At 39.3% G+C, this 24,208-nt stretch overlaps 1 protein-coding gene across 1 annotated transcript in view; it reads right to left on the bottom strand.

Annotated features, from left to right (window-relative positions):
• LOC124799149 overlaps window positions 1–24,208 on the bottom strand; it is a 162,484-nt gene that overhangs the window by 9,791 nt on the left and 128,485 nt on the right. The window contains exon 5 of the mRNA XM_047262687.1: window positions 15,684–15,791. Coding sequence (XP_047118643.1) covers window positions 15,684–15,791 — 108 coding nt within the window. The remainder of the gene's footprint in view (window positions 1–15,683; window positions 15,792–24,208) is intronic.

Raw genomic sequence — 24,208 nt, 5'->3', positions numbered from 1 at the left:
ATAGAATTGCATGTGACTTTGTACATGATGTATTATATTTCAGGCTAAAATCTATAAAAAGAAATTACTTTATTTTTGTTGTTACAATCGATATCGATTGTATGTACAGTTGAAATTACCTTTCTTAGAAACATTTGAAAATTAAGAAATATTCAGCATGCTTAAAATTCCTAAATTGCTACACCACGAAAATGAGGTGCTACAGATGCAAAATTTAACTGACAGGAAGAAGATGCTGTGATATGCAAATGATTAGTTTTTTCAGAGTATTCACACAAGGTTGGCGCCGGTGGCGACACCTACAGCGTGCTGACATGAGGAAAGTTTCCAACTGATTTCTCATACACAAACAGCACTTGACCAGTGTTGCCTGGTGAAACGTTGTTGTGATGCCTTGTGTAAGGAGGAGAAATGCTTACCATCACGTTTCTGACTTTGATAAAGATCGGACTGTAGCCTATCGCTATTGCGGTTTATCATATCGCGACATTGCTGCTAGCGTTGGTCGAGATCTAATGACTGTTAGTAGAATATGGAATTGATGGATTCAGGAGGGTAATACAGAACGCCGTGCTGGATCCCAACGGCCTCATATCACTAGCAGTCGAGATGACAGGCATCTTATCTGCAAGGCTGCAACAGATCATGCAGTCACCTCTCGATCCCTGTCACCAGATGGGGATGTTTGCAAGACAACAACCATATGCACGAACAGTTTGACGATGTTTGCAGCAGCACGGACTATCAGCTCGGAGACCATGGCTGTGGTTACCCTTGATGCTGCATCACAGACAGGAGTGCCTCCAATGGTGTACTCAATGACGAACCCGGGTGCATGAATGGCAAAACATCATTTTTTCAGATGAATCCAGGTTATGTTTACAGCATCGTGATGGTCGCATCCGTGTTTGGCGACATCATGGTGAACGCATATTGGAAGCATGTACCCGTCATCGCCATACTGGCGTATCACCCAGCATGATGGTATGGGGTGCCATTGGTTACACGTCTTGCTCACCTCTTGTTCACACTGACAGCACTTTGAACAGTGGACGCTACATATCAGATGCGTTACGACCCGTGGCTCTACCCATCACTCAATGCCTACGAAACCCAATATTTCAGCAAGATAATGCACAACTGCATGTTGCAGGTCCTGTAGGGCCTTTCTGGATACAGAAAATGTTCGACTGCTGCCCTGGACAGCACATTCTCCAGATCTCTCACCAATTGAAAACGTCTGGTCAATGGCGGCCAAGCAACTGGCTCGTCACAATATGCCAGTCACTACCCTTGATGAACTGTGGTATCATGTTGAAGCTGCATGGGCAGCTGTATCTGCACATGCCATCCAAGCTCTGTTTGACTCAATGCCCAAGCCTATCAAGGTCATTATTATGGACAGAGGTGGTTGTCCTGGGTACTGATTTCTCAGGATCTATGCACCCAAATTGCGTGAAAATGTAATCACATGTTAGTTCTAGTATAATATATTTGTCCAATGAATACCCATTTATCATCTGCATTTCTTCTTGGTGTAACAATTTTAATACACACTCTGATGATATTTATTATGTTTATTTCTGTATTTATTTATAAAATAATTGTGTAAATTGGTGGAGATACATTTGTCAAGAAAATTTGTCAACTCTTTGGAATATTGTTAGTACCGCAGAAAGGATTAATAGTGGGCATGCCTCTGACGAGCTCAGACGTTGTCATGTTTAGCAATAACAATTTAATTTTCGATTTTGAATTGGAAATTGTACAGACAGTGTGATATAGAAAAATGCAAAAGAATGAAAATTACAGAAACAGAAAGTTATTACATCAACTAGAACTATGACAACCTATAATATCAAAAAATTTCAGCTTCACAGCCACAAGAAAAGAAGGTGAGTAAAAAGTTTATTGTAAATCTTACTCCTCTCGAAGCCTATTAAAAGAGTTATTACGAATTTAGTGACACTCAATAAATGATGTGAGGGAGGGGTAGATTACAAATGGCGGCATCATCTGGGATCAACTGACTGATAATGAAGTTTTGTCTGCTGCAGAAATGAAGACAAATAACAATAGCAAAATTTAGTGCAGTGAATGATCAGTTAACTGAAATAAGAACAGATAAAAATAGCAAATTTACTGCTGTTAATGATCAGTTGACTGAAATTTATTTACTTATTTATTTATTTATCCATCCATAGACCATTTTAAAATGTATGGATGTTGTCAGTTTCTGTGCATTCACGTATTTGTGCAGTTTTTCATTACACATTGTTAAACATTGTGAGACGTAAGTTATTTACAATCATTTTTGTTCCTTATCAAGACACTAGATATAGTTAAACATTGTGAAGCAGAAGTTATTTACTATCATTTTTACTAAGGAATTCACTCATAGTGTAAAAGAAATGTTCCTGCAAATACAGTTTAAGATTTTTCCTAAAGCAGTACATGTTATCTGTTTCTTTTATTTTATGTAGCATTTTACATCTTCATACGAGAAACTATTTTGAGTCTTACAATAGAAAATCCAGGATGGAATGTAACAACATTAGAGAAGGAAAGTTGGTATTCACCATATAGTGGAGATGCTGAGTCGCAATAGGCACAACAAAAAATTCACACAATTATAGCTATCGGCCATTAAGGCCTTTGTCAACAGTAGACACACACACACACACACACACACACACACACACACACACACTCTCTCTCTCTCTCTCTCTCTCTCTCTCTCTCTCTCTCTCTCTCTCTCTCTCTCCACTCTCTCTCATGGAAACATGGAGACCTGTGTGTGTGTGTGTGTGTGTGACAAAGGCCTTAATGGCCGAAAGCTGTAATTGTGTGAATCTCTTGTTGTGCCTATTGCGACTCAGCATCTCTGCTATATGGTGAGTAGCAACTTTCCTTCTCTAATATTGTTATTTTGAGTCTTATATTTATTTATCCTGTCTACGTGAAGACAATGACTTGTTCCTGTACTACAGTCATGAAAACTGCTATTTGTACTATTATTTTCTATATTTTTATTGATATACACTATAGTTTGGAAAATAAATTCATGAGGAACAGTCAGAATTTCTAACATATTGAAAATTTCTCAGCAGTGGGCCACTTACTGTTTTTTGTTATAATTCTTACTGCTCTCCTTGTATTTTAGATACTGTCTGCAAATTGTGAGTACTTTTTCCGCAGAAAATTATACCACTACTGATTACTGAATGAATGTAACTAAAGTGTACAGTTCTCAGATATTCATCACTGCTTGCAGATGCAAGGCCTCTAAATGCATAACGTGTTATGGATATCTTTTTCGAGAGTTTCATAGCATGTTCATTCCATTTCATTTGGCTGTCAATGTGCAACCCTAAGAATTTTGTTGTAGGTACATCATCTATTGAGATGTTACCTAGTTTTAAATTTAAGGGATTCTATTTTCTATTCATTCTAAAGCATATTGTATGTTCTCTTTACAATGAGGGTTACTTTGTTTTCCTGTGACCACTGGTAGACATTCCTCAACACTTCAGTAGAATTTTTCCAACATCTGTACTGGTGTCTTGCTTGTGATAAATATGTTGCTATAATCAGCAAACAATATCTTCTCTGCATGGCTGGTGCATTGTGGGAAATCATTTATATATACCAGAAACAACACTGGGCCTAGCACACTTCCTTGTGGAAACCCAATATTGATATATTGTGGATCCGATATATGTTTCTCAATGTACTTTGATCCACTGGAGATATGTGTGATCTCTGTTTTTTAAATATGAACAAAACCATTTGTTAACCACTCCCCTTACTCCTAGTGCCTGTAACTAATGCAACAGTTTCTGGTGGTCAACTGTATCAAATGCCTTAGACAGAGTTAGGAAAAGGCCAGCTACATAGCTGTTCTCATCTAGCATTTCTAAAACTGTTTTTGTGAACTGTGCTATATTGGATTCTGTTCATCTGCATGGCTTGAAAGTTGAATTTGCTTAGACAACTTACAAGCCTGTTTTTCAATATTGTCTCTATCACTTAGGAAAAGGATGACAATAGGGCTATTGATCTGTAGTTCTCAATGTTTTCTACATCACCTTTCTTGTGAACTGGTAAAATTTTTGCATGCTCCATATAGTCAGGGAAGAACCAGTTTTGAAACATTTATTTTATTTCTGTTAGTGTAGCTTTGATACCATTTATGCATTTTTTTCAGCATGCACATTGGGATTTCATCTAAATCTGCTGAGTTTTTGTTCATTAATTGCCTTACAACATTCCATACTTGCCCCTCAATAGTTGGAAGCAATACCATTGTGTTAGCTATATGCTTCTGTGCTGGTTGATTAATAAGAGATAATGATAGCAAATTTGCTTCACTACAAGGGCAACGAAATGACCTAAAAACTGAAAACAATAGTAAGATGAATATAATAGAGGGAAACATTCCACGTGGGAAAAATATGTCTAAAAACAAAGATGATGTGACTTACCAAACGAAAGTGCTGGCATGTCGATAGACACACAAACAAACACAAACATATACACAAAATTCAAGCTTTCGCAACCAACGGTTGCTTCATCAGGAAAGAGGGAAGGAGAGGGAAAGACGAAAGGATGTGGGATTTAAAGGGTAAGGAGTCATTCAAATCCCGGGAGCGGAAAGACTTACCTTAGGGGGAAAACAGGACAGGTATACACTCGCACACACACACGTATCCATCCGCACACACACAGACACAAGCAGACATTTGTAAAGACAAAGAGTTTAGGCAGAGATGTCAGTCGAGGCGGAAGTACAGAGGCAAAGATGTTGTTGAATGACAGGTGAGGTATGAGTGGTGGCAACTTCAAATTAGCAGAGGTTGAGGCATGGTGGGTAACGAGAAGAGAGGATATACTGAAGGGCAAGTTCCCATCTCCGGAGTTCTGACACGTTGGTGTTAGTGGGAAGTATCCAGATAACCCGGACGGTGTAACACTGTGCCAAGATGTGCTGGCCGTGCACCAAGGCATGTTTAGCCACAGGGTGATCCTCATTACCTACAACCACTGTCTGTCTGTGTCCATTCATGCGAACGGACAGTTTGTAGCTGGTCATACCCACATAGAAAGCTTCACAGTGTAGGCAGGTCAGTTAGTAAATCATGTGGGTGCTTTCACACGTGGCTCTGCCTTTGATCGTGTACACCTTTCGCGTTCCAGGACTGGAGTAGGTGGTGGTGGGAGGGTGCATGGGACAGGGTTTTACACCAGGAGCGGTTACAAGGGTAGGAGCCAGAGGGTAGGGAAGGTGGTTTGGGGATTTCATAGGGATGAACCAAGAGGTTACGAAGGTTAGGTGGACAGTGGAAAGACACTCTTGGTGGAGTGGGGAGGATTTAGTGAAGGATGGATCTCATTTCAGGGCAGGATTTGAGGAAGTCGTATCCCCGCTGGAGAGCCTCATTCAGAGCCTGATCCAGTCCCGGAAAGTATCCTGTCACAAGTGACACACTTTTGGGGTTCTTCTGTGGGAGGTTCTGGGTTTGAGGGGATGAGGAAGTGGCTCTGGTAATTTGCTTCTGTACCAGGTCGGGAGGGTAGTTGCGGGATGCAAAAGCTGTTTTCAGGTTGTTGGTGTAATGGTTCATGGATTCCGGACTGGAGCAGATTCGTTTGCCACGAAGACCTAGGCTGTAGGGAAGGGACCGTTTGATGTGGAATGGGTGGCAGCTGTCATAATGGAGGTACTGTTGCTTGTTGGTGGGTTTGATGTGGACTGACGTGTGAAGCTGGCCATTGGACAGATGGAGGTCAATGTCAAGGAAAGTGGCATGGGATTTGGAGTAGGACCAAGTGAATCTGATGGAACCAAAGGAGTTGAGGTTTGAGAGGAAATTCTGGAGTTCTTCTTCACTGTGAGTCCAGATCATGGAGATGTCATCAATAAATCTGTACCAAACTTTGGGTTGGCAGGCCTGGGTAACCAAGAAGGCTTCCTCTAAACGACCCATAAATAGGTTGGCATACGAGGGGGCCATCCTGGTACCCATGGCTATTCCCTTTAATTGTCGGTATGTCTGGCCTTCGAAAGTGAAGAAGTTGTGAGTCAGGATGAAGCTGGCTAAGGTAATGAGGAATGGTTTTAGGTAGGGTGGCAGGTGATCGGAATGAAAGGAAGTGCTCCATCGCAGCAAGGCCCTGGACGTGCGGAATATTTGTATATAAGGAATGGCATCAATGGTTACATGGATGGTTTCCAGGGGTAACAGATTGGGTAAGGATTCCAGGCGTTCGAGAAAGTGGTTGGAGTCCTTGATGAAGGATGGGAGACAGCATGTAATGGCTTGAAGGTGTTGATCTACCTAGGCAGAGATATGTTCTGTGGGGGCTTGGTAACCAGCTACAATGGGGTGGCCGGGATGATTGGGTTTGAGAATTTTAGGAAGAAGGTAGAAGGTAGTGGTGCGGGGTGTCTGTGGGGTCAGGAGGTTGATGGAGTCAGGTGAAAGGTTTTGTAGGGGACCTACGGTTCTGAGGATTCCTTGAAGCTCCGCCTGGACATCAGGAATGGGATTACCTTGGCAAACTTTGTATGTAGTGTTGTCTGAAAGCTGACGCAGTCCCTTAGCCACATACTCCCGACGATCAAGTACCACGGTCGTGGAACCCTTGTCCGCCGGAAGAATGACGATGGATCGGTCAGCCTTCAGATCACGGATAGCCTGGGCTTCAGCAGTGGTGATGTTGGGAGTAGGATTAAGGTTTTTAAAGAAGGATTTAATGGCCAGGCTGTAAGTGAGAAATTCCTGGAAGGTTTGGAGAGGGTGATTTTGAGGAAGAGGAGGTGGGTCCTGCTGTGACGGAGGACGGAACTGTTCCAGGCAAGGTTCAATTTGGATAGTGTCCTTAGGAGTTGGATCATTAGGAGTGGGATTAGGATCATTTTTCTTCATGGCAAAGTGATATTTCCAGCAGAGAGTATGAGTGTAGGACAGTAAATCTTTGATGAGGGCTGTTTGGTTGAATCTGGGAGTAGGGCTGAAGGTGAGGCCTTTGGATAGGGCAGAGGTTTCGGATTGGGAGAGAGGTTTGGAGGAAAGGTTAACTACTGAATTAGGGTGTTGTAGTTCCAGATTGTATTGATTAGAATTTTGTGGTTTTGGGGGGAATGGAGCTGGAAGTGGGAGATTGAGTAGATGGGAGAGACTGGGTCTGTGTGCAATGACTTTTTCGACTTTTTTCACACCAGATCTCCAGTTGCTTTCTAGTTCTCCTTTATCTGTCCCCATATATTTTTATTTTCATTTTTATTTCAGCCTCATGTTAAACTTTCCACCTTCTAATACCATGTCACCCTCACAACATCCCCACAACGACCCCATTAAGTTTTATTTACATTTCCTCCGCAAACAAACCTTCGCCCTAGCCAGATTACGCTCCCATATTTTATTTACTCAGGCTTGTCTGACATTTGGCATTACCCCCAAAGGCCTCACACTTAAAGTTCGCATCTCTGGCTGTAGCCCTTCTTTCCATCAGTACCTATACCAGTTCCAAACTGAACAATCTATTGCCCTCACCCACCTAAGCCTTCACCTACACATCAACTCAGCCAATGAACACACCCGTCAACTCCTACACTTAACAAAAGGCCTCAATCTTTCCTCTCCCACATCCACACCAGCTGTTCAGAGCATCATCCTACAGGCCAACCGCAAATTAGAACAGCATGCCACGCTCCACCTCAAAAAACTATCCAATCTCCTGGTTTCCCACCTCCAGAAAGGCAACTCACTCACGCTTCACAACCTTTCCAGCAAACCTCAACCTCATCTCATTGCACACAGGCCCAGTCTCTCCCATCTACTCAATCTCCCACTTCCAGCTCCATTCCGCCCAAAACCTTAAAATTCTAATCAATACAATCTGGAACCACAACACCCTAATTCAGTAGTTAACCTTTCCTCCAAACCTCTCTCCCAATCTGAAACCTCTGCCCTATCCAAAGGCCTCACCTTCAGCCCTACTTCCAGATTCAACCAAACAGCCCTCATCAAAGATTTACTGTCCTACATTCATACTCTCTGCTGGAAATATCACATTGCCATGAAGAAAAATGATCCTAATCCCACTCCTAATGATCCAACTCCCCAAGACACTATCCAAATTGAACCTTGCCTGGAACAGTTCCGTCCTCCGTCACAGCGAGACCCACCTCCTCTTCCTCAAAATCACCCTCTCCAAACCTTCCAGGAATTTCTCACTCACAGCCTTGCCTCTCAATCCTTCTTTAAAAACCTTAATCCTACTCCCAACATCACCACTGCTGAAGCCCAGGCTATCCGTGATCTGAAGGCTGACCGATCCATCGTCATTCTTCCGGCGGACAAGGGTTCCACGACCGTGGTACTTGATCATCGGGAGTATGTGGCTGAGGGACTGCGTCAGCTTTCAGACAACACTACATACAAAGTTTGCCAAGGTAATCCCATTCCTGATGTCCAGGTGGAGCATCAAGGAATCCTCAGAACCTTAGGCCCCCTACAAAACCTTTCACCTGACTCCATCAACCTCCTGACCCCATCGACACCCCGCACCACTACCCTCTACCTTCTTCCTAAAATTCACAAACCCAATCATCCCGGCCACCCCATTGTAGCTGGTTACCAAGCCCCCACAGAACGTATCTCTGCCTACGTAGATCAACACCTTCAAGCCATTACATGCTGTCTCCCATCCTTCATCAAGGACTCCAACCACTTTCTCGAACGCCTGGAATCCTTACCCAATCTGTTACCCCCGGAAACCATCCTTGTAACCATTGATGCCACTTCCTTATACACAAATATTCCGCACGTCCAGGGTCTTGCTGCAAAGGAGCACTTCCTTTCATTCCGATCACCTGCTACCCTACCTAAAACCTTTCCTCATTACCTTAGCCAGCTTCATCCTGACTCACAACTTCTTCACTTTCGAAGGCCAGACATACCAACAATTAAAGGGAATAGCCATGGGTACCAGGATGGGCCCCTCGTATGCCAACCTATTTATGGGTCGTTTAGAGGAAGCCTTCTTGGTTACCCAGGCCTGCCAACCCAAAGTTTGGTACAGATTTATTGATGACATCTCCATGATCTGGACTCACAGTGAAGAAGAACTCCAGAATTTCCTCTCAAACCTCAACTCCTTTGGTTCCATCAGATGCACCTGGTCCTACTCCAAATCCCATGCCACTTTCCTTGACATTGACCTCCATCTGTCCAATGGCCAGCTTCACACGTCAGTCCACATCAAACCCACCAACAAGCAACAGTACCTCCATTATGACAGCTGCCACCCATTCCACATCAAACGGTCCCTTCCCTACAGCCTAGGTCTTCGTGGCAAACGAATCTGCTCCAGTCCGGAATCCATGAACCATTACACCAACAACCTGAAAACAGCTTTTGCATCCCGCAACTACCCTCCCGACCTGGTACAGAAGCAAATTACCAGAGCCACTTCCTCATCCCCTCAAACCCAGAACCTCCCACAGAAGAACCCCAAAAGTGTGTCACTTGTGACAGGATACTTTCCGGGACTGGATCAGGCTCTGAATGAGGCTCTCCAGCGGGGATACGACTTCCTCAAATCCTGCCCTGAAATGAGATCCATCCTTCACTAAATCCTCCCCACTCCACCAAGAGTGTCTTTCCACTGTCCACCTAACCTTCGTAACCTCTTGGTTCATCCCTATGAAATCCCCAAACCACCTTCCCTACCCTCTGGCTCCTACCCTTGTAACCGCTCCTGGTGTAAAACCCTGTCCCATGCACCCTCCCACCACCACCTACTCCAGTCCTGGAACGCGAAAGGTGTACACGATCAAAGGCAGAGCCACGTGTGAAAGCACCCACATGATTTACTAACTGACCTGCCTACACTGTGAAGCTTTCTATGTGGGTATGACCAGCTACAAACTGTCCGTTCGCATGAATGGACACAGACAGACAGTGGTTGTAGGTAATGAGGATCACCCTGTGGCTAAACATGCCTTGGTGCACGGCCAGCACATCTTGGCACAGTGTTACACCGTCCGGGTTATCTGGATACTTCCCACTAACACCAACGTGTCAGAACTCCGGAGATGGGAACTTGCCCTTCAGTATATCCTCTCTTCTCGTTACCCACCATGCCTCAACCTCTGCTAATTTGAAGTTGCCACCACTCATACCTCACCTGTCATTCAACAACATCTTTGCCTCTGTACTTCCGCCTCAACTGACATCTCTGCCTAAACTCTTTGTCTTTACAAATGTCTGCTTGTGTCTGTGTGTGCGGATGGATACGTGTGTGTGTGCGAGTGTATACCTGTCCTTTTTTCCCCCTAAGGTAAGTCTTTCCGCTCCCGGGATTTGAATGATTCCTTACCTTTTAAATCCCACATCCTTTCGTCTTTCCCCCTCCTTCCCTCTTTCCTGATGAAGCAACCGTTGGTTGCGAAAGCTTGAATTTTGTGTGTATGTTTGTGTTTGTTTGTGTGTCTATCGGCATGCCAGCACTTTCGTTTGGTAAGTCACATCATCTTTGTTTTTAGATATAGAAAACAATAGTAAAATGGATAGGGTACAATAGCCAATAGACCAACTCAGTAATCAAGGTTTAGAGCTAAAAAAATGGGTTGTCAGAGGCGTTAGAAAGTGTGAATGAAAAAGATGTCTAAGAAAATATATTTATTATTTTGGAAAATGAGTTAATTGTCGAAACGCGAAGACAGTCAGAGATTGTTAATGACATCAAAGTTCAACTGAAGACCATATTGGCAAAAATGAAACAAAACATCACTAATTTAGATAAAAAAAGTTTTAAATGTTGAAAACAATATGCAAACTAATGTAAACATTTTAGAACAAAAACTTTCTGCAGTTCGGGAAAATTGCATTCACAAAAATCTGTATTCAAATGATGCTGTTGCGTGATCCAGCACTCCAATCAAAAGTTTTCCATCAGACAATTTACATACAGTGGATTTTCTGCACCACTGTTGAGATAGTTTTGTGTCAGGCATGAATGACAATCAAAAAATTAAATTTGTCAAAAATTGTCTTGAAGGGAAATCTGTGTCATGGGTAAATTTAAGTTAGTGGGAAAATATCAAAGTTTCAAAAAAAGTTTTTTAATAAAATTTTGATCAGAAGCTGAACAGGGAAGAATTAAAAGTGGATTTTTGAATGGTGCTAATTATAGCAATAGGGATGGTACTCTGAAAGAGTTACGTAAGAATCAATTTAAGAAATTGACACAACACCTAGACAAACCATTTGACAAAATTACATTGATTGATGCACTTAAAAGGAAATTACCAGAAAGGTTGCAGTGGGATTTAGAACACAGACCTGAGGACAGTTTTGAACAATTTTTGCGATATTTTGACAGACTGGAGAGGCAGTAGAAAGAAGTATGTATCATAACAAATGGAATGATAAGAGATCACAATGGAAATAACTACTGAAACAGAGATAATGGTAACTCCTATCAGGATCAAAATGTTAATAGAGACAGAAGCTTTGAACATCAGTAGGATAGGAATAATGGGGATAACCATGGGCAATTTAATAGAGTAACAATCATAGAAGTAACTAATTGGGAAACAGCAGTCAGCCTCAATGAAGGTCCACAGTTTTTGAGAGGGGAAACACAACAAGCACAGGACTCCCAATTTACACTTGCAATTAGACAATAATAACAGCGGTAATGACATGGCACAGGTATCTGAAATTGAACAGAATGTATATCAGATTTCTCATGTATGTTTTGATCAAACGTTTTGGGATACTATGTTTAACTATAGTGGTGTAGATCTTAATCACAAACCAGAATGTGAGAGTAGTGAGAATCTTGATTTAGTATGTACTAATGATTTCTTCTCTTGGTCAGAAAACAGTGTTATTGATGTATGTAAATCAGGTGATGACTGTATTGGATCTGAACTAGGCAATGTTTTTTTATGTAGATGTGAATGAGAGCTTTGAAATAACTGAGGTTGTTAAGTCTGAGGCTGGTAGCTTATTGCAAATGATTGAAGGTGAGGTAAGTGACTTCGATGGAGAGGAGACTTGTGTTGTTAATGATGCTGACAATGAAGTAATTATGACACAATATGATGATGATGATGATGATGATGATGATGATGAGTATGAGTATTTGTGGAATTTAAGAACAACAAAGTTTTCAGATTTATTTGTGAATGATGGTGACAATACAGATAAGAAAAGTGATGAATGTGATACCAGTCCAGTCAAAGCAGTTTTTCATTAATGCCATGCAGAGTAATGATCCAAACAGTAAAGGTGAGTTATCTGTAACCCTAGAGAATAAAGGTGAAAACATTTGGGACCAGATTGATGATAACATAGATAAATGTGCATTTTGGAATAAGTTAGCTGTGGTTAGTAAAAATTTGTATCCAAATTGGTGGAATGAAGTGAAAGAGGATCTAAGTAGGAAGTGTAATTTTGACAGTAATATATTTTGTGTTCCTTGTGTGATGTTAGTTGTGCTATGGAATCCATTCATTGTGTTCAATCTTTACCTGATAACATAAGTAACCAAAGTAATGCTATCATACCAGTAGAGGTGATAAAACCCTGTAAAGAGTGTCAATGTAGCATTTGATGAAATTGAAAACAACAATTTAGAGACAAGATCCAGTATAGTAAGAATTTTGTGGAAATGTCCATTGCATGTGTAAAGATAAGAGGAGCTACTGGCAAGCAAACCAAGTATGTAAAGTGTCAGTATTTTTAACTTTTAGTACGGAAGACAAGACCATTGAACATGGATGCATGACGATCCCTAGTCTATACGAAAATATACACTATGTTTGCAGATTCATAAGACTAAATAGTTGTGCTTTGTTTATCAGGAATGTAGTACATAACATGATGTGATTTCTTAAGTTCTGTTTCACCTGTTGAGTGAGTTAAAATCTATGATACACTATATAGTTATGTTTTGTAATAGATTTGGGCTTTAGAATTTGATACATATATGCCATGAGACTAAATGAGTAGATCCTTTTGCAATTTTGAAATGGGACAATGTTTACAATTTGTACTGTAAAAATTAGGAACAGTATCTTAGTATATCTGTGTGTATCACCTTGCTAGTTCATTTTTTTCCCTTCATTTAACTCTGTTTTTCGAAATTTCATATGTGAATACTTTTTAATCTCATCTGACATAAATCCTACATAATTGCTTTTGGAGTATAAATAGGGAGAGCATATGCAGTGTGATGTGAAGAAGGTATTGAAAAGCATATTTAGTACACCAAACAATGTGAATGCTAGACAGGAAGTTACCTATCCACTGGAGCATGTGATGAGAACCGTAGGGAGGAAACTGAATGATGTGGGTAGATCCACTCCCCACACTGCAGTATGACTGTACCTTGCTTGACCAGTCAACTTACAAGAGATCATAGGTGCTGGGTAATGTACTTAAGCATCTGCAAACTACATCAGTGTTGTGACTGAGATTTGTAATTTTTTTTATCAATTGTAAATGAATCTTCTAGGTCTTTAAGTATGTTGGTTAGTTTGAATGGACAATTAGCAAATAGTGTGGAAGATATTTACTAGTATAGACAAAATAACAAGAAGTATACATGTCCACTTTCATACACTGATTTTGGTCCTGAAGCTACTTGATAATGTCATCATTCAAAGCTATTTATGACTCTGTTTACTTGTATTTATCCTGAGTACTGCAATACTGTATCTGACTGGAACTTGAGTTGTGGGCAGACTCATGCCCATGGTCATCACAACTGTGTATGTGTGTGTGTGTGTGTGTGTGTGTGTGTGTGTGTGTGTGTGTGTGTGTGTGTGTGTGCGCGCGCGCACTCAATAAGAGATGCAACTACTGATTGAGGCTATAATTACTCTTTACATATAATTGAACTTATTGATGTGGTTATGAACTTAATTCATTTTATTGTGGCAAAACATTTTTTGCTGATTTGTACCCGATGTGGTGTGGATCATGGGTCGGTCCCACACTGTAAGCTTAGGCCCTAATATTTGTTTAATTCTTTTGTCCTTTCATGAGTCAACAACAACATACCCTTATGTACTCGTTTATGTGGCTGATTGATTCTTTGCTATAATCCTACTCATGACTGAGTATATTCTTCTGATCTGTACCCATCATTGTGAGTTTTTCGAGTCGGCTCACTCGTTGTACACTTAGGCTCTGGATTTTTTTCTCATCTCTTTTGAAGATTTTGAAGGTGTGATTTTATGGTAATAAACTTGCAATTTGTACTTCTAGTAATTTACCTTATCACTGTATTTATTTCTAGAGTTTAGTATTATAATGTTTAGTTTTGATTTTGTAATTTTTGTCTTGTGACAGTATGTTCCACAGATCTGAAAATCTGAATGCCATGTCCTGATATATGTACAAATTATGACTTGTAAAGTAAATATTTTTCTTATGTTTTCTGTAATATGTTACATATCAGATACTTCTGTACGTCTGTATTCTATCTTTTGGCATCATTATGTACACAATTTGGTTAACCTTATAGTCTGTCACAAAATATTGTAAACATGTTGTTTCCAAATTTTGTGGAGGGGGGGGGGGGGGGGGCGGATAGGACATCCTCCTCTAAAATTACTTTTCCTGAACAGAAATAGGTGATACCAAAATAATATTTACAAATTTTTAAACAGGTTAAATTATCTCAACTAGCCGAATTGCATATGATTTTGTACACAATGTATTATATTTTGAGCTAAAATCTATAAAAAGAAATTACTTTATTTTTATTCTTACAATCAGTATGTAATAGCTCTCATGTACAGCTAAAATTACTTTGAAAATTATAATATATTTGGCACACTTAAAATTCCTGTTATTAATTGCACAATCTGATGACGTTTACTATGCTTATTCCAGGATTCATTTATAAAATAATCATATAAATTGGCAGAGATTCATTTGCCAAGAAAATTTGTAAACTCTTTTGAATATTGTTAGTACTGCAGAACGGATTAGTAGTGGGCAAACTTATGACTTGACCAGAAATGTTTTTATGTTTGACAATAACAATGTACTTTTTGATTTTGAAGTGGAAATTGTACAGACAGTGCGATATAGGAAAATGTGAAAGAATAAAAATTACAGAAACAGAAATTACTTCTCAGGCAATTCTTTCAAAAGTTGTTATGTCAACTGGAACCATGACAATCTATAATATCAAAAAAATTCAGCTTCAAGAATCAACCCCTAGGTGTGAAGAACTAAAACCAAAAACAAGAAAATAAGATAAGTAAAAAGTTTATAGTAAATCTTACTCTTTTCAAAGCTAATTAAAAGAGTTAATTATGAAGTGAGTGACAATCAACAAACGATGTGAGGGAGGGGTAGATTACAAACTCTATTATGTTCTTATTGTAAGTGGTCCAGTTTCTGTGTGTATTTATAAGGCTAATTATAGAATTAATAAGTGTGGAAATTTTCTGTATATCTATGCAGTTGACTAAATGTTATGCCATTTCTGACGCCTACCCACTTTGAATGGATCTCTCTCTGGTAATGACTTGTACACTGGAAGCTCAACATAGTGCTGACACCTCTCAGTGAGTTAATGAGCATACTTATTAAGAGTGAAAAGAAGATAATTTTGCTCCGGAATGTTAAAAATTAGGATATATGTATTACCTTGCACTATAGAACTTGCATACCATACAATACTTTGATTTTCGTGCATTTACTGTCAAAAAACGAGGATAATCTGATGTACATAAGAAATCATCAGCATGCAACAGCCTGAAAAATTAGAAAATGTAAGTTACAAAAGAGTGTATGTTTCTATTTCAAACAACAGCGTTAATAAACTGATGGCTACTGACTACAGAGAAATATTTTCTATAAAAATATATGTGACATATTATGCTATTCACAAAAAGGATTTTTTGTTATCCCTTTTAAAGGTTTCAAAATATAAATATCACAGTAAAATGTATCATAATGTAAGAAGTCGATCAGACAAAATATTTTTATCTTCAAAATAAGTAACTTAAGTTTGTATTTTATAATAGATTAAAATGTTTTATGGTGCTATCAGGTTACCACACTGAAGACATGATCAAGACACTGAAAATACAATTTACTGTCACATTACACAAAACAAGTTGCAGCTGCCAGAATGAGATTTTCATTCTGCAGCGGAGTGTGCGCCGATATGAAACTTCCTGGCAGATTAAAACTGTGTGCCGCACCGAGACTCGAACTCGGGATCTTTGCCTTTCGTGGGCAAGTGCTCTACCAACTGAGCAACCCAAGCACGACTCATGCCCTGTCCTCACAGCTTTACTTCTGCCAGTACCTCGTCTCCTACCTTCCAAACTTAACAGAAGCTCTCCTGCAAACCTTGCAAAACTAACACTCCTGAAAGAAAGGATATTGCGGAGACATGGCTTAGCCACAGCCTGGGGGATGTTTCCAGAATGAGATTTTCACTCTGCAGTGGAGTGTGCGCTGATATGAAACTTCCTGGCAGATTAAAACTGTGTGCCAGACCGAGACTTGAACTCGGGACCTTTGCCTTTCGCGGGCAAGTGCTCCACCAACTGCACTGCCATGTCTCTGCAATATCCTTTGTTTCAGGAGTGCTAGTTCTTGTTCTTCAAGGTTCGCAAGAGAGCTTTTATTAAATTTGGAAGGTAGGAGATGAGGTACTGGCAGAAGTAAAGCTATGAGGACGGAGCATGAGTCATGCTTGGGTAGCTCAGCTGGTAGATCACTTGCCCGCGAAAGGCAACAGTCCCAAGTTCGAGTCTCGGTCCAGCACACAGTTTCCATCTGCCAGGAAGTTTCAAGTTGCAGCTGGTTTTGTACTTTGTCCATTATAAATACTATTTTACATTGTAATCTCATATCTAGCATGATTACATAAATTTTGTGTGAACAAAAATGTAAAAACTAATTATTGTGAAATTATAAAATTATGGGATGTTCTTGGTTTTATAATGAGTTGCCACACAATGCTCATCAAAAACTAGCCCTTCTGATAATTAGTGAATAGGACTATGTTAGACGATTACATATGGCTGATTCTATGGGAGCCTGATTGAAGATCCATACCTTCCAAATGAATAGAAAGGAAAAATAACCAGTAAGATGATGACATGTCAAAGAAATAAAAAGACTGTCACTCTAACGAGTTCAATATTGTTAAAAAATTACATCTTCAAATTATTGGCAAATTCTGAATGATAATCTAGAAAGCTGTGGCACTGACAGTAGCTCGACAAAATGTTTGAATTCCTTGTTTTACCATCAGAAAATAAGCAGAAATAACATGAGTAACAATAAAGAAATTTCTAAGTGCATTACTAAAGAGCTACTTTACTCTCAGATTACGTATAGAAAGAAAACAAAATGCCACACTTTGCCAATTTCAGTTTTTTATTACCACACACAATAAACTACTAGGTAATGAAACAAGGAAACCAAAAACATTTTCTTTGGTAATGCATAGTCAAACAGTACCTTATGAAAGCCGGCTGGTGTGGCCGTGCGGTTCTAGGCGCTTCAGTCTGGAACCGTGTGACCGCTACGGTCGCAGGTTAGCTTCAGGGGGAATCCTGCCTCGGGCTTGGTTGTGTGTGATGTCCTTAGGTTAGTAGGTTTAAGTAGTTCTAAGTTCTAGGGGACTGATGACCACAGATGTTAAGTCCCACAGTGCTCAGAGCCTCCCCCCCCCCCCCCCCCCCTTCTGGTCATGGTTTTGAGTCATTAACTCATTTGCAGTTATTAATGTCGTGCACTGGTGTAATACAGTGGTGGTTGATACAGAAAGATGTGCTATGTGGAACATTGGTATACCAAACTCTATACCAGAGAGCCTTATTGTTCATATACCAGAAGGATGTGCACATTTTGTTGTGTAAGAATGTATAAATGAAATGCTGTCATTTAAGAAAATATAACTACAATACTAGGAGCAGTGTTGTAATCATGCCACAAGTCACAGACTGAAAGACTTGACACAATGTGTCAAGTAAAAATTGTAGCCCAAATTCCGAAAGAATTGTGGAATCTTCTAGGTGTTAAGAATTGTGGAATCTTCTAGGTATAAACTTCTGGTCGAATACTTAGCCCAGGGGTCCTCAAAGTATGACCCACGGGCCAAAACTGAACCGCGAATACCATCAACCCAGCCCACAGTAATGGATCAGACATGCGTGATATTCGACCCACCATGACTTTTTTGTTACAGTCAATCCTTGCTTATCATGCGCCTCCCATTACAGGTAATTTATCTCAATGAGTAGAAGAAAATGCAAGAAATTGCCTTGCCTAATGAAGGCTATTTTGCATTAGGAGCCTGTTTGGTGTAATTTATTTTAGTCTTTAATAACCATTTCAGAAACGCCTTCTGGCCTTGATGGGTCTATTTGGCCACTGTAAAAGAACATTAAGTCATGCATTGTCCCATAAACTACCACTCTGTAAAGCAGAAGCTCCAACGATGCTGTATTCCGTTAGCTGTGTTGATCACAATGTGCCTCACACAGCGATTGTTGTCACCCATACTACTACTCAGGATTTCACTACGATGTTGCAAACTCTATACAACAATGTTGCAAGATCTTTCCTTCGCCAGTACATGGTAACCCACATTTTCCCTTGCACTGTCTGTTTATGAACTGCAGTTTCCATTTGTCATTGATAACTAACATGAATTCATTTAAGATGCTAGTGTGGCAGCAGCTGTGCGTGCCATGAATTTAATTAACAATAACACTATGTTCCATTTTCAACAGACTTTGAAGCACAGGCATAAACAAATATCTTTAAAAAGCTTCCTTTAAAATATATTGCACTATAAATAAAAAATTACAATACTGTATTATAAATCTGTTTGAGTACCTATTTCTTTTGGAATTCAATGCATTGATTCCTACAGACAAAGTATTTCAATTAATGAGGGTTAATGATGAGTAATATTCAGCAACGAATCATGCTCATTATGTGAAGTAACACTCTACAGTGTAAAATTTACAAAGTGGATAAATTGTACAAAATACTTACAATCACTGGCTGTTTTTATTTTATGACCAGTTAAGAAACACATTTATTGAGAACTGTAGATTAAAACTGAAGAAATTGGAAAAACGTAGGAAATTAAGGAGATTGGACATGGAAGAGCTGAAGGAACTAGAGACTGTTGACAGCTTCAGAGGGAACATTACACAATGGTTGACTAGAACAGGGGAAAGGAATACAGTAGAAGACAAATGCGTAGCTTTAAGAGACTATAACAGGGGAAAGGAATACAGTAGAAGAAAAATGTGCAGCATTAAGACGAGATACTGAAGAAAACAGAGGATAAAATAGCTAAAAAGACAAGGTATAGCAGGAATCCTTGGATAACAAAAGAGATAATGAATTTAATTGATGAAAGGAGAAAATTTATAAATGGAACAAATGAAGTGGGTGAAAGCGAACACAAACATTTAAAAAATGAGACTGACAGGAAGAGCAGAACCGGTAGGCAGGAATTGTTAGAGGACAAAGAGGAAGCATTTGAAAATGTTGACTGCAATACTCCTTTCAAATCCTGAAGGTAGCAGTGGTAAAATACTGGAGTAAAATGCTGTTTACAACTTGTCCCGCTACCAGGCAGCAGTGTCAAGGGGCACAAAAGGGAAGCAGTGACTGAGAAGGGAGTGAGACAAGGTTACAGCCTACCCCGGAAGCAGTGACTGAGAAGGGAGTGAGACAGGGTTGCAGCCTACCCCTGATGTTATTCAATCTGTACGTTGAACAAGCGGTAAAGGAAACAAAAGAAAAATTTGGAATACAAATTAAAGTTCAGGGAGAAGAAATAAAAACTCTGAGGTTTGTTGATGACATCGTAATTCTGTCAGAGACAGCAAAGGACTTGGAAGAGCAGTTGAATGGAGTGTACAGTGTCCTGAAAGGATGATATAATATGAACATCAACAACTGCAAAACAAGGATGAAACTTCCTGGCAGATTAAAACTGTGTGCCGGACCGAGACTCAAACTCGGGACCGTTGCCTTTCGCGGGCAAGTGCTCTACCAACTGAGCTCTCCAAGCATGATTCACACCCTGTCCTCACATCTTTACTTCTGCCAGTACCTCGTCTCCTACCTTCCAAACTTTACAGAAGCTTCTCCTGTGACCTTGCGGAACTAGCACTCGTGAAAGAAAGGATATTGCGGAGACATGGCAGTGCAGTTGGTAGAGCACTTGCCCGCGAAAGGCAAAGGTCCCACGTTCGGTCTCGGTCTGGCACACAGTTTTAATCTGCCAGGAAGTTTCATATCAGCACACACACTCCGCTGCAGAGTGAAAATCTCATTCTGCAAAACAAGAATAAGGGAATGCAGTCAAATTGAATCAGACGATGCTAAAGGAAGCAGATTAGAAAATGAGACACTTAAAGAAGTAGATGAGTTTTACTATTTGAGCAGCAAAATAACTGCTTATGGCCAAAGCAGAGAGGATATAAAACATAGACTGCCAATGGCAAGAGAAGTATTTCTGAAGAAGAAAAATTTGTTAACATTGAATGTAGATTTAAGTGTTTGGAAATCTTTTCTGAACGTGTTTGTATGGAGTGTAGCCATGTATGGAAGTGAAACATGGACGATAAACAGTCTAAATAAAAAGACAATAGAAGCTTTCAAAATGTGGCGCTACAGAAGAATGCTGAAGATTAGAAGAGTCGATCATGTAACTAATCAGGTGGTATTGAACAGAATGGGGAGCCAAGGAATCTGTGGCAAAACTTGACCAAAAGAAGGGATCGGTTGATAGGACATATTCTGGACATCAAGGGACCACAAATTTAGTATTGGAAGAAAGTGCAAGTGGTAAAAATCATAGATGGAGACCAAGAGATGAATACAGTAAGCAGATTCAGAATGATGTAGGTTGCAGTAGTTATTCCAAGATGAAAAGGCTTGCACAAGATAAGAGTATCATGGAGAGCTGCAACAAACCAGTTTTTGGACTGTAGACCACAACTACAAAATAACGTAGTTGAACACTTTAACTGTAATTAATTATATGAGACTTCCTGAAAATTTACTGTAGCCAAGTGACATACAAAAGCAATTCACACAGTAAAATTAAAGAGACTTATGTTGCTGTAACTTAACACTTACAACTGTTTGCAGTTACGGATCAAGTTTACTAGCGGAAATTATCTGCAGTGACTTCAAATGTTCAGCAGTTAGTTTTGATTTGAAAATATTTTCTGTACATTTATTTTGGAGACCGCCCCCCCCCCCCCCCCCCCACAGACATAAGTAGTGGCAAAAGTGGAGGAAAGTCACAAGCAAACTTACACAACTGATCAGACTGTGTGAGTGGAAGATTCTTATAAAATTACAGTAATGATGAATTTAAATAGTTGTCTTCATAAATCTTGCTACATTGTAAATCAACCATTTCCATTTGAAGTTCTGGATCAAAAGTTTCTATATTGGTATTAAAAAAATTTTGAAAAATCTTGGTATATTTGCAATTGCATCAAAATCTGAAAATCAATACTCAAAATTTATTTTTAAAGAACTCAACAGTGAAATCTACCAAAAATGTGTGAAACATTTTTTGGTCAGTTGAGACTGAAACAAAACAGTTTTTTTGTGTAAAGGATTTAATATGAGTGTAGAAATCAGGCCTTAGCTGGTTTTTCTCCTTGTAATTTAAATTATGTACTTTTAATTTGCATAAAATTATAACTTCAACAACCACTCATTTGGTTTGTAACTCTGCCAAAGAACGATTCCTTTCATTCAAGAAAATTGTGATTGTTGTTCATAGCTCAAGAAATTACATCACAGCTTTTCCACAGCAAAGGCAGTGTACTACTGTATAAGATGGTAAGTCAATATCTTCAATAAACTCAAGGAATTGACAATGATTGAGTGACTGTAACATTGTATAATTAACAGCAGACATGACTGGCTTTACAATTTCTGACATATCCAAACATTTTCTGCACAAAGACTGTTTATGAATGATGCAATGCACTATTAAGTTTTGATCCACCGTCATTTTCTACCAACTCTGACACAAGAGCAATAAAATCTTTATTTTTATCTTTTTTTTTTCTACACATTTTTCTGTCACTTTCAGATGTAATACACTTTAAGTTTTCCACTAAACAGTATTTTCTCCTCCTCTAAATATTTCTTCCCCAATGGTCATGGCCTAAATGCTGTGAACATCAAGAGGCTCTTCATACACTTCATAATTTTTGTTTATCCTTCGAATAAAAATTAACACCTGTGCAATACCCGAAACATCTGTTGACTCATCCACAGCGAAAGAAAACTACTTTAAGTGTCAAGTTTTCTCATACAATTGAGTTAGTATATTTTCAGCAAAATCACTTACTCTTCGACGCACAGTTTTTTGCTGACAAACAGGTGTTTTTACATAGATCAGCTTTCTCTGGGCACATTTCTTCAACTGATGCAAGCATGAAACCCTTTATTAATTCACCATCAGTAAATGACACACGGAAGTTACAAGTTTTTTTGAAAGGGCATTACAATGACCAGCAAGAGTGATATTTATTTGCAGCAATCTATATGAAAAGACATTAAGGCTACATCTGAAGATCAAACAATAAGCTCTTGACTGCATAACGACAACTGCAGTGCCACTCCAGTACTAGTGTATCAGGTCTCAATAAAACTTAAGAGAGTCTATAGGTAGGTCTTGGTCCTTGAAAATAGCCACTAAACAAGATGAGACTTCTTTGTCAACTGGCAGGTACTGAAAATGCTCTTGCCAACAAAGATAATCAGTTCATAACATTAAATATGTGTTGATATCAAAACACCATAGACAAGGAAACCCAGCAGAGTGAGTGATGAAAGAACTATGCCATCTTTGTCAGACCTTTTCTTCCAACAAACATCTGAGATGGGCTAACTTAACACCCGACTCCAAAAAAATTTTAAACAAATTACCTCATTTGAGTACATCATGGGTGAAAAATAATTATTTAAGCCATTACTTTCCTTATTAGCTTGGCAACCTTCTGAGAATAGTAAATTGTTCATTGATGCTAGGTTAGTGTTTCAATCTTTTGATTCTACATGCGAACAGAGGTTTGTCAAAATATGACAATAAAGCTATTGAACCAATGTTTTGTACTGGTGGATCAGTAATGGCAAAAAGTCATGTTAGAACTGCCAAAATCAGTACAAAGACTAGAAATATTTTGCTTGTATGAGGTGCCTTTGGTAATAAGCAAAATCCCTCATCCCAAGGCCTTATTGTTGAAAGACCTGTCACATGAATCATTAAAGAGCAGTATAGTGTAGACCATACAAAACAAGTTTTGCATCCGAAATAAGTGTAGGGCAGACAAACATAATGTTAGTTACCAATTTTCTGTATTTTTCTAAGTTCTTTACTGACTATTAGTACAGTTGCAATATTGTTTTTAGGAAAAGTGTTATTGATTTAGGAATTTACTGATCCATACTCAAACTGTAATTTCCAGAAATAAACTCACTATGAATATATCAGGCTATTGTGTAATGGTGGACACCTAATCAAGTGCACGTATCATATTGTTCTAGAGAAGAGTAATGATATGAAGTCTATGTTGTAATATGAGTGAATTGTATGGCTCTCAGTTAAGTACAATAGTGGGAACTGGAACATACTGATAAGGAAGACACACATCTCCTGTTCTATAGGATCGTGACCATTTCTATCCTCTGGGCCATGCAAACAAGCCCTGCTTGCAGACTGATTATGGGGTTGTGGGGGGTGGGGTGGGGGTGGTGGGCGAGACTGTCTATCTGTCTGTGAGGACTGACTGGTATCATCTCTTTGGTTCCAATTTTCTATTTTCTTTTCCTTGCCACACAGTCCAAACACTGCCCTCAGTCACTCTATTCACAAAGACAATACTACTGTGCAAACTTGTCCCATTTATGTTCAAATCTTCAATAATACATATTTTGTAAGCCCATTTCATATCTAATCACTCAAAGACCTTGCTTAGGGAGGGAGTGCAGTATTACTCAGAAACCATGTTAAGTGAAATTTTCCTCCAGATCCCCAAAGGTCATGTTTAAAGAAGAAGTACAACATTATTCAAAATTTGTTTTTTTCTACAGAGTTGTGGCATTTTTCATATTTTTATGGGGAAGGTACAGCTCGAAACAAGATTTAGAAG

This window comes from Schistocerca piceifrons, chromosome 5, assembly GCF_021461385.2.
Source record: "Schistocerca piceifrons isolate TAMUIC-IGC-003096 chromosome 5, iqSchPice1.1, whole genome shotgun sequence".
Taxonomy (NCBI): Eukaryota; Metazoa; Arthropoda; class Insecta; order Orthoptera; family Acrididae; genus Schistocerca; species Schistocerca piceifrons.
The sequence above is the reverse complement of the archived record's forward strand: the minus strand, read 5'-3'. Positions and strand labels throughout refer to the sequence as shown.